The following is a 10,500-nucleotide window of genomic DNA, read 5'->3' as shown; positions in this document are numbered from 1 at the left end:
GGAGGGCAGCGTGTGGGGAGAGGGGAGCAGGAGGGCAGCGGGGACAGGAACAAATGAGAACAAAGTACAGTAACACGTGTATGAAGATGACGTGATAAACCCTTACTTTGTGTGCTCATGTCAATAATAAATAGCTGGGTGTGGTAACCCATGCCTTTAATCCCAGCACTTTGGAGGCAGAGGCAGGCGGATCTCTGAGTTCAAAGCCAGCCTGGTCTATAAATATTGAACTCTAGACTAGACAGAACTGTTACACAGAGAAAACTTGTCTCAAAAAAAATAGTAATAATAAATAAATATTTCTAGACTGGGCAGTGATGGCATACCCCAGCTCTCTGGGAGCAGGTGGGTCTCTGAGTTTGAGGATAGGCCTCAGTTCCTAGATTTCCCACAACCATCCAGTTATTCCCCTGATGTTCAAATATGTCATATGAGCCAGGTAAGGTGTTTTCTCACTGGGCTACAGAAACAAAACCAGATGGAAGCAACGTAAGGGAGAAAGGTTTGTTTTCAGTTCAGAACCTGAAGCATCTAGTCACACCCACAGTCAAGAACGGGGAGAAGCAACCAGGTATGGTGGCACATTCATTTAATCCAGCACTGCAGAAGCAGAGACAGGTAGACTTCTGGGAGTTTGAGGCCGGCCTAGTCTATCTACCTAACAAATTCTTGACCAGCCAGAGCTTCATAGTGAGACTGTCTCAAAAAGGGGGTGAAAGGGGCTAGAAAGATGGCTCAGCAATTAAGAGCACTGGCTGCTCCTCCAGAGTACCCATATGGTGGCTCCTAACCATCTGAGCGCCCTCTTCTGGCCTCTGTGGGCACCAGACATACATGATACAGATGTGTACATAATACAGACATGCAAGCACCCACACACATAAAATAAAGGAACAGAGACTGGATGCATGCAAACTTAATTCATTCTCTTCACTCATGTACAGCTCAGGATCCCCTGCCTAAGAAATGGTGCTACCCACAGGGGCAGCTCTCTCTACCTCTATGTCATCCCCCACAACCCTGCCCACAGGCAAACTTGATCTAGACAGTCCTTCATGAGTTTCTCTTCCTAGAGCATTCTAGATTGTGTTGCATTGAATATGCAGAGTAACCATCATGCCAGCGCTGGTCACATCTTAGAAAGGGGAAAGGACAAGCAAGACTTCATAAAGACAGTCCACCCCCACATCGTTCAGGTATTCAGACTAAGTTGAAATTAGCCAGGACTCTCTGCTTTAAGAGAACTGGACCTTGACAAAGTGTCAACTCTGGCGGACATCACAAGAATTTATGAGTATTGATATTTGATTGTAGACAGTCACCTAGAAGTGCAGAAGACAGCTCTTTGCCTTAGCTGAACAAAGTTTCCTTTATTGAGTACCAGTCTGTGTGATGGATTTTAAAAAGACAATGCTTGCCTAACAGGCATGCACCCTTTGACTGCATCCCTAGAACCACATAGAAAACTGGGCATGGGTGGGGCTGGAGAGGCGACTCGGTGGTTAAGAGCACCGCTACTCTTCCCCAGGACCTGGGTTCAAATCCCAGCACCCACACGGTAGCTCACAACCATCTGTAACCCCAGTTACAGGGGATCTGACACCTTCATACAAACATACATGTAAGCAAAACACCAAGGCCCATAAAATAACTTAGCTACAACGACCGGGGGCTCCCCCTCAATGCCACCAGAGTGGAAAGTCTGGTTTGGTAAACGCTGTAGGACTACGGTTGGAGGATTGGAGTTATGCTGCTTCCCAGGAGGTGGTGACATTAAGTGAAGACCTATAGGAGATGGCAGGGCTTTAAACCTAAGCGGAACTGGATATGGCAGCGCATTCCTGTGATCCCAGCGTTTGAGAGGTCCTGGAGGCAGAGTGTCAAGGTTCTCTAGAGGAAAAGAACTTAAAGAATGAATATATATAAAGTATTTACTAGAGTGATTTACAGGCTGTGGTCCAACACTGGCTGTCTACTGATGGAAGGTTCAAGAATCCAGTAGAAAAATAAATAAAATATGATAAATAAAAAGTAAAGAGCCGGGCGATGGTGGCGCACGCCTTTAATCCCAGCACTTGGGAGGCAGAGGCAGGCGGATCTCTGTGAGTTCGAGACCAGCCTGGTCTACAGAGCTAGTGCCAGGACAGGCTCCAAAGCCACAGAGAAACCCTGTCTCGAAAAACCAAAAAAAAAAAAAAAAAGTAAAGAATCTAGTGTTGTTCAGCCCGCAAGGCTGGATGTCTCAGCTGATCTTCAGTATGCTGGAATCCTGAAGAAGTGGGCTCTAAGTCCAGTCACGGTATGGACTTTCCAGCAAGAATGAGAGCAAGCAGACAGTGAGCAAAGCTTCCTTCTCCCACGTCCTTACATAGGCTTCCAGCCAAAGGTGTGGCTCAGGTTAAAGGTGGATCTTCCCAGCTCAAAAGGTCTGGATTAAAAGTGGTCTTCCCACTTCAAATGCTTTAATTAAGACAAAATCCCTCACAGGCGTGCGTAGCTGCTTGGGTTTTATTAATTCCAGATGTAGTCAAATTGACACCCAAGACTAGCCATCACGGGTCAGAAGTTCAAGACTAGTCTCATCGGGCTGGAGAGATGGCTCAGAGGCTAAGAGCACTGACTGAGTTCAATTCCCACCAACCACATGGTGGCTCACAACCATCTATAATGAGATCTGGTGCCTTCTTCTGGCATACAAACATACATGGAAGGAATGTTGTATACATAATAAATAAATAAATCTTAAAAAAAAAAAAAAGACTAGTCTCAGCTAGACAGCGAGACCAATCCCGGCTACGTGAGATCCTCTCTGAAAAACCCATAAATAAATGAATGCACTGTGCTCTGAGGGCCCGAGGTCCTGGCTGCCCTCATGGCTGGGGGAGCTCTCATATTTCCCCACTCTTCCAGCCCTCCTCCTGGCGCTCCTCTTGTTGGTGAGAAGGAGGAGAAAGGTCAAAGAGCCCCTCCTGCTCCCAGAGGACGACACCCGTGACAATGTCTTCTATTACGGTGAAGAAGGTGGTGGTGAAGAGGACCAGGTGGGTCACTGGAGTGGTGGAGGCAGATGTGGGTGTTCCCAAGGCCCATGATGGAATGGTTGGGCTACCCTACAACCTCTGTTAGCTCTGTTCACCAGCCCTGGCAGAGGCATCGGTCTTCATGCAGCACTGGCCACCAACCCCTCTCCTGGGAGGGTGTCTAGTACTAGATTCTCTTTGCCCCAGCTGAGTGGCTCCCAAGTCTGCCCTTAATTTGGAAGAAGGGGGAGGGCAGTAGAAATGAGGGGTTCTGGGATCTCTGGCCTCTTCCCAAGCATCAGAGGGCTGAGATGTAGCTGGTGGGAAATGGGGCACATTCTCAACCCAATGCCCCCATTTGTTTTCATGAAGGACTATGACATCACCCAGCTCCACCGGGGGCTGGAGGCCAGGCCTGAGGTGGTTCTCCGCAATGATGTGGCCCCAACCTTCATTCCCACACCCATGTATCGTCCCCGGCCAGCCAACCCAGATGAGATCGGCAACTTCATCATTGAGGTGAGGCCTAGCAGACTAACCCACACTGCCCCTGAGTCACGTGCAAATAGCGTGGGAGAAAAAACAAGGACTTTCTGTGTTGATTCTGAATTCAAATCCTGGCTCTACCCACCAGCTGTGTGAGCTCTGGATACTCGAGTATCTGTGGCTTCTCTTTCCTCCTCCATAAACTCCAAATTTATAGGAATAGTTTCACTATTTATTCAAACACTTTATTAGGAAAGTATTCTGGAGCCAGACTACTCAGGTTTGAGTTGGAGTTTTAGAGTATAAGGCGCTCTCTCTCTCCGCTCTCTCTCTCTCCTCTCTCTCTCTCTCTCTCTCTCTCTCTCTCTCTCTCTCTCTCTCTCTCTCTCTCTCTCTCTCTCTCTCCCCTCTCTCTCTCTCTCTCTCTCTCTCTCTCTCTCTGTATGTGTGTTGGTTTGTTTTTAAACTATTTTGTTTTATTATTTTGTGTGCATGGGTGTTCCGCCTACATTCACGGCTGTAAACCACATTGTACAGTGTCCCCAGAGGCCAGAAGAGGGTGTTGTGTCCTCTGGCCTGGAGTTGCAGAGGCTTGTGAGCTGAGCCCCCATGTGGGTGCTGGGGATTGAAACCCTTTCCTCGGGAAGAGCAGCCTGTGTTCTTGGCTGCTGAGCCATTGCTTCATCTTCTATTTGTTTTTTTGAGTGTTTCCTGTTTAGTCCTGGAATTCTTGCTGTAGACCAGGCTGGCTGCCAACTCACAGAGAGTCTCCTGCCTCTGCTTTCCAAGTGCTGCAATTAAAGGCAGTGAGATACTACTCCTGGCCTCTTGGTTTTCTAGTTTTATTTTGCATTTTTACATTTTATTTATATATTTATGTGTTTATGCACTGTCTGCCATGGTACATACATGAGGATCAGAGGACAACTTTTTAAGTTTTTGTTTTATTTTAAGATTGTGTATGGAGCTGGAGAAGCTTTAACAGTGAAGACCACTGGCTGCTCTTCTAGGGGGCTGACAACTCTGTAACTGCAGTTCTGGGGGGGATCTAATGCCCTCTTATGACCTTTGCAGGCTCTGGATGCTCATGGTATACAGACGTACATGCAGGCAGCACCAATGCACATAATATATATGTTTTAAAAACAAAAATAATTTCTGCAGGTCAGAAGAGGGCACCAGACCCCATTACAGATGGTTGTGAGCCACCATGTGGTTGCTGGGAATTGAACTCAGAACCTTTGGAAGATCAGGCAGTGCTCTTAACCTCTGAGCCATCTCTCCAGCCCCCAACAAAAATAATTTCTAAAAGCTGGATATAGCCCGGCAGTGGTGGCGCACGCCTTTAATCCCAGCACTCGGGAGGCAGAGGCAGGCGGATCTCTGTGAGTTCGAGACCAGCCTGGTCTACAGAGCCACAGAGAAACCCTGTCTCGAAAAACCAAAAAATAAAAAAAAAATAAAAGCTGGATATAGTGCAAACCTTTAATCCCAGGACTTAGGAGGCAGAAGCAGGTAGATATCTGAGTTCAAGACCAGCGTTGTCTACAGAGTGAGTTCCAGGACAGTCAGAGGTACATAATGAGAATCTATCTTTTAAAAAGTAATAATAATAAACAATAATTTTAAAAGAATAATTATGTGTGTCTGTGTAGGGAGGGAAATGTACATGAGGAGCTGGAGTGACAGTGACAGTTGTAACCCACTGATTACGGGTGCTGGCATCTGAGCTTGGCTTCTCTGGAAGAGCAATAGCAATATGTGCTCTGAACGTCTGAGCCATCACTCCAGCCTGCTTAAAAAGTTTTTTTTTAGAGGAGCTGTAGAGTGGCTCAGAGGTTAAGAGATCTGGCTGCCCTTCCAGAGAAACTGAGTTCAATTCAACCACATGGTGGCTCACAACCATCTGTAATGAGGTCTGGTGCCCTCTTCTGGCTTACAGGCACACATGCAGGCAGAACACATTTTATTTTATTTTTTAGGTTTGTGTGTATGTGTGTGTGCCTGCCTAAGTGTATGCATATGCACCACATGTGTGTGTTTATGGAGTCAGAAAAGGGTATCAGCATCCTGAAACTGGAGTTACATATGGGCAGTTGTGAGTGCTGGGCACTGAACTTGAGTCCTCAAAAAGAGAAGAAAGTGAACCAGACATGGTGGTGCATGCCTTTAATCTCAACACTTGGGAGGCAGAGGCAGAGGCAGAGGCAGAGGCAGAGGCAGAGGCAGGTGGATCTGAGTTCGAGGCCAGCCTAGTCTACACTACAGAGTGAGTTCCATGATAGCCAGAGCTACACAGAGAAACCTTGTGTTTAAAAAAGCAAGCAAAGCCTGGTGGTGGTGGTGCACGCCTTTAATCCCAGCACTCGGGAGGCAGAGGCAGGCGGATCTCTGTGAGTTCGAGGCCAGCCTGGTCCTCAAGAGCTAATTCCAGGACAGGCTTCAAAGCTACAGAGAAACCCTGTCTCGATTTAAAAAAAAAAAAAAAAAGCAAACTAAGGCAGCAGGTGATCTTGGCCATCCCTGTCGCCCCCCAGAGAACTTGTGGAAATTGGTTCTTGCCGTCCACCACATGGGTGTGGGGATCCAGCTTGGGGCAGCAAGTGCCTTCACTTGCTGAGCTTTCTCGCTGGTTCCTTTATTTTATTCCTTTTTCTGTTTTGTTTTGTTTTGATTTTTGTGTCTCTTTATTTTCTTTTCCCTTCCCCCCCCCCCCCCCCCCCGGCCAGGGTTTCTGTGTGTAGCCCTGGCTGTCCTGGGATTTTGTTTGTCTTTTAAGACAAGGTCACCCTCTATGGCCTTGTCTGACCTAGAACTATGTAGACCAGATGGGCCTCCAACTCAACAAGTCCGCTGTCTGTTCCTGCCTCCTGTGTTCTGAGATTAACAGTGTGCACCAACTGTTTTTTTTTTTTTTTCGAGACAGGGTTTCTCTGTAGCTTTGGAGCCTGTCCTAGAACTCCTTTGGTAGACCAGGCTGGCCTCGAACTCACAGAGATCCGCCTGTCTCTGCCTCCCAAGTGCTGGGATTACAGGCGTGCGCCACCACCACTCGGCTGCACCAACTGTTAATATAGATCCAACTGCCTCTGCCTCCCAACAGGTTTGAATTCTAGAGATTAAACTATGAAGCCAGATGTGGCCCATACATATAATCCCATCACTTGGAAGGCTGAGGCAGGAGGACTGCTATGAGTTCCCAGCCAGGTTGTGCTTAAAAGTGAAGCCCTGCCTCAAAATAGATAAATAAGATTTTTGTTTGTTTGCTTTGTCTTGTTTTGTTTCCAGACAGGGTTTCTCTGTGTATCCCTAGCTGTCCTGGAGCTCGCTCTGGAGACCAGGCTGGCCTCTAACTCAGAGATCCCCTTGCCTCTGCCTCTCAAGTGCTGGGATTAAAGGCATGTGCCACTACCACCTGGCAATAAATAAGATTCTAATGGAGAGAAAATTGTGGAAGCTATTGTGGATTACTTCAAGGACTGGATAGAGTGATACTGACAGAGGCCCCCAAACTTGCCTGGCACTGGAATCCCTCAGGGAACTTTCAAGACTGCTGGAGCCTCTGACACCCCCACACTCCCAGGACTGGGCCTCCACTGATCTAGATGTGACTCTACTCTAGCTTTAAACCTCCAAATAAGCTATTTGTAGAGCCATAAGTTAGGAAGGTGGGAAGTCTGTGTGAGCCTGCTATAGACTCCCTAAAGTTGTCTTCCAATCTGCACATGCACGCGCGCGCGTGCGCGCACACACACACACACACACACACACACACACACACACACACTCACGGTCTTCAGCCCCAACTTCTCCTCTGTTCTGTCTTCTGCGGAGATGGAAACAAACCTGCTTGCCCCTCTTGCCTGTTGGAAGTAGTCCAGCAGTAAGCCTCTTTTTGGGTTTTAGAAACAGCGTTTATGTATGTAACAGCCCTAGCTGTCCTGGAACTTGCTCTGTAGAGCAGGCTGGCCTCCAGCTCATAGAGATCCAACTGCCTCCGCCTCCAAGTGTTGGGATTAAAGGTGTGCGCCACCACTGCCTGGCAGCAAACCTCTCTTGAGCTTTGTTTAGAAGAATACTGCATCAGACACTCGGGTGCTCACACCTGGAAACATTGCTCGGGCAGCTGTTTCAGAGAAGATGCTTTGAGCGTCTCATTAGAGGAGGACAGTTTCTAGACGGTTTCTAGATAGTTTGCGAATTCTGTCTTAATCCCCACATTTGTAAATATAAAGACGATGCCCAACTACGTGACAGCTAGTAGCCTACCAAGACTTGTGTGTGTACTCACTTCCTCCAAAGCCATGGGCATCACCATGTTATAGATAGGAAACAGGCCTAGAGCAGCTGAGAGGTTTGCCCAGTCTCAAAACTGCTGTGTATAGTCTTCTGGCTTGATCTGACTTCAGAGTCATGGTGTTTGCCCACCGGCTTGGGTTGCCCTGAGCCGCTATGCAAGGGTTGCCATCCTGCCATTCCTAACTGCTGATCTCTGTTTCCCTAGAACCTGAAGGCTGCTAACACAGACCCTACCGCCCCACCCTACGACTCCCTGCTAGTGTTTGACTACGAGGGCAGTGGCTCAGATGCCGGCTCCCTGAGCTCGCTCACCTCCTCGGCCTCCGACCAGGACCAGGACTACAACTACCTTACTGAATGGGGAAGTCGATTCAAGAAACTGGCTGACATGTACGGAGGTGGTGAGGATGACTAGGCTGCCCTGCCGAGCTGTCTAGCAAGAACTGAAGATCCCGTCACAAGGGGAACCTGGCTTCCACTTTGCAAGGACTCTGGAGCTTGCCAGGAAGTAACCTGAGAGGCACACTGCATCTGACATGAAGGCCAGACTGTAGCCTCTGAGATGAAAGGGTGTGGGTGGCACAGACTTCAGCACTGATCCCCTCTCAGCCAGGGCAGGGCTGCTTCCGAGGCTGAACTTGCAGAGGTCTCCCACCTGCCACTCCGTGCTCCGCCTGCCCTCGTAGGGCCTCCTCGCTCTGACGTTCTTCATGACTTTCCCACGGTTCCCTCTCTTTAGAAAGAGGCCTCTTTCTGCAGCCCCCCCCCCTTTTTTTCTTATGCGGTTTTTAAAAAGTTAGAGGCTGGAAGGGCAGGGTCAGTGTCCCCTCAGGCCCTCCGGAAGAGAAGCCTGCAGGGCTCGCTGGTCCTGGTTTGTCTGATCTCTGGGCCTTGAGGCCTCATGCTGGGCTGGATTACTGCTTTATTATCATTTTTTTGACTGAGTATGTCTAAGTTGTCTTGCATTTTTTATTTTCTCTGTTGTGTCCTGTGGATGGACAGTGATGACAATCATGTATATGTTCTAGAATTTTTTTATTAAACAAAATTTTCCCAGAGGTGCTAAGGGAATGAATTTAAAACAAAACCCTTTTCTAATTCTAATTCTCTCCTTTAACTGGGCGTTTATGAGAAAGGTTCAGTTTGGTGGTTTTAGACTTTTTAGAAGCTCTTGCAAACCCCCCTCACTTCTCAGTTTCCTCCTTGTGGTATAGATTTCTCAAGATTCACTTATGTGTCCTGTGGGTCCCACTGATCTCAGGGCAGGAAGGTGGACGTAATGCTGTAGACAGCCTGAGTCACCGACCTTCCCTCCACTGGAGCTTCAGAGCTCTGAGAGAACCCGAGTTAGCATCCTTCCCCTGGAACTGAGTGGCCCGAGCCGGTAATTATAACATTAGGGAGGAATTCAAGGTCATTGCAAACTACACAGCAAGTTTGAGGTTGTTGGCTACGGGGAGGGGGAAGGGAAGAAGGATCTTGGGTGATGTGTATCTGTAATCCCAGCACACAGAGGCTGAGGCAGGAGTTCTCATATTGGAGGTGGGCTCCTGTCTCCGAAAACAAAAGTGTTTCCCAGGCCAGCCAGAGCTTTGTGGTGAGACCCCATCTCAAACAACAAACGGTTGGATGAATTGATAACCTGCTGCATGGTAAGGGCTGCCAACTCGGGACTTTCCGAGCCCCATAGCACCTAACTTCCTTAAACTTGGCCTCACAGTCCTCCTCCAAGGGCACTTTCGCGCTAAAGAGTGACTCCTTCGGCTGGGCAGTGGTGGCACACGCCTTTAATCCCAGCACTCGGGAGGCTGAGGCAGGCGGATCTCTGTGAGTTTGAGGCCAGCCTGGTCTACAAGAGCTAGTTCCAGGACAAGCTCTAAAACTACAGTGAAACCCTGCCTCGAAAAACCAAAAAAAAAGTGACTCCTTCATAAGAACGTGGGATTTTTTTTTGTTTGTTTTTTTAACTTTGTTTTGTTTTTAAATGATATGCCAAAGGCAAGCAAAATGGGGAATTGGAGAATTCACTCAGAGTGTTGGTCAAATTATAATAAATTACAATGTTCCTGATACTGCTGGGGAGTCAAAGTGAAGTTCAAACTTGGCCTTTGGTTGTTGTTTTATTTTATGTACCTGGGTGTTTTCCCTGTATGTATGACTCTGTACCGTGTGTGCCTAAGTAACCCCTTTGCCCAAGAAGGCACCAGAAGAGGGCGTTGGATCCCCTGGGACTGTGAAATGCCGTGTGGGTGCTGGGAATTGAACACATGTCCTCAGAAAGAGACGTCAGCATCTTTTCCACTGAGCTATCTCTCTCCAGCCCCATGAAATTCTTTTCAGAAGAGTCTGAGTATGTCAAGTATGGCCATCAACAAAATTGTTCTTTTCAAGTGGGACTGAGGAAATTGTAGGTGTCGCAATGGATGTTTCTTCCCCTGAGAGTGGCTTTTGGCTTTTGTTTGCTTTGTTTCTTTTTGGAGCGTGCTCTCTGGGACCCACTGGCCCCACACAGTCATCTTACCCTAGCCTCCTAAATGCTGGGATTACAGGTTTGAGACCCCATACCTGACTAAGAGTGGATAATCCTTTTCTAAGGTTTATTCATGTATATGAATGTTTTGCTTGCATGTATGTACACCGTGTGTGTGTGTGTGTGTGTGTGTGTGTGTGTGTGTGTGTGTGTGTGTGTGTGTGT

The 10,500-nt window shown here is 47.9% G+C and overlaps 1 protein-coding gene across 1 annotated transcript in view; it reads left to right on the top strand.

Moving 5' to 3' along the window:
* Positions 1 to 8,804, top strand: part of Cdh3 (cadherin 3) — a 47,002-nt gene extending 38,198 nt beyond the window's left edge. Inside the window, exons 14-16 of the mRNA XM_026778683.1 lie at positions 2,911 to 3,041; positions 3,393 to 3,539; positions 8,011 to 8,804. Coding sequence (XP_026634484.1) covers positions 2,911 to 3,041; positions 3,393 to 3,539; positions 8,011 to 8,220 — 488 coding nt within the window. The 3' untranslated portion in view covers positions 8,221 to 8,804. The remainder of the gene's footprint in view (positions 1 to 2,910; positions 3,042 to 3,392; positions 3,540 to 8,010) is intronic.
* The last annotated feature ends 1,696 nt before the right edge of the window (positions 8,805 to 10,500 follow it).

The sequence above is a fragment of the Microtus ochrogaster genome, chromosome 4 (genome assembly GCF_000317375.1).
Source record: "Microtus ochrogaster isolate Prairie Vole_2 chromosome 4, MicOch1.0, whole genome shotgun sequence".
Classification (NCBI taxonomy): Eukaryota; Metazoa; Chordata; class Mammalia; order Rodentia; family Cricetidae; genus Microtus; species Microtus ochrogaster.
Note: the sequence above shows the minus strand (reverse complement) of the source record. Positions and strands in the feature narration are given on the sequence as shown.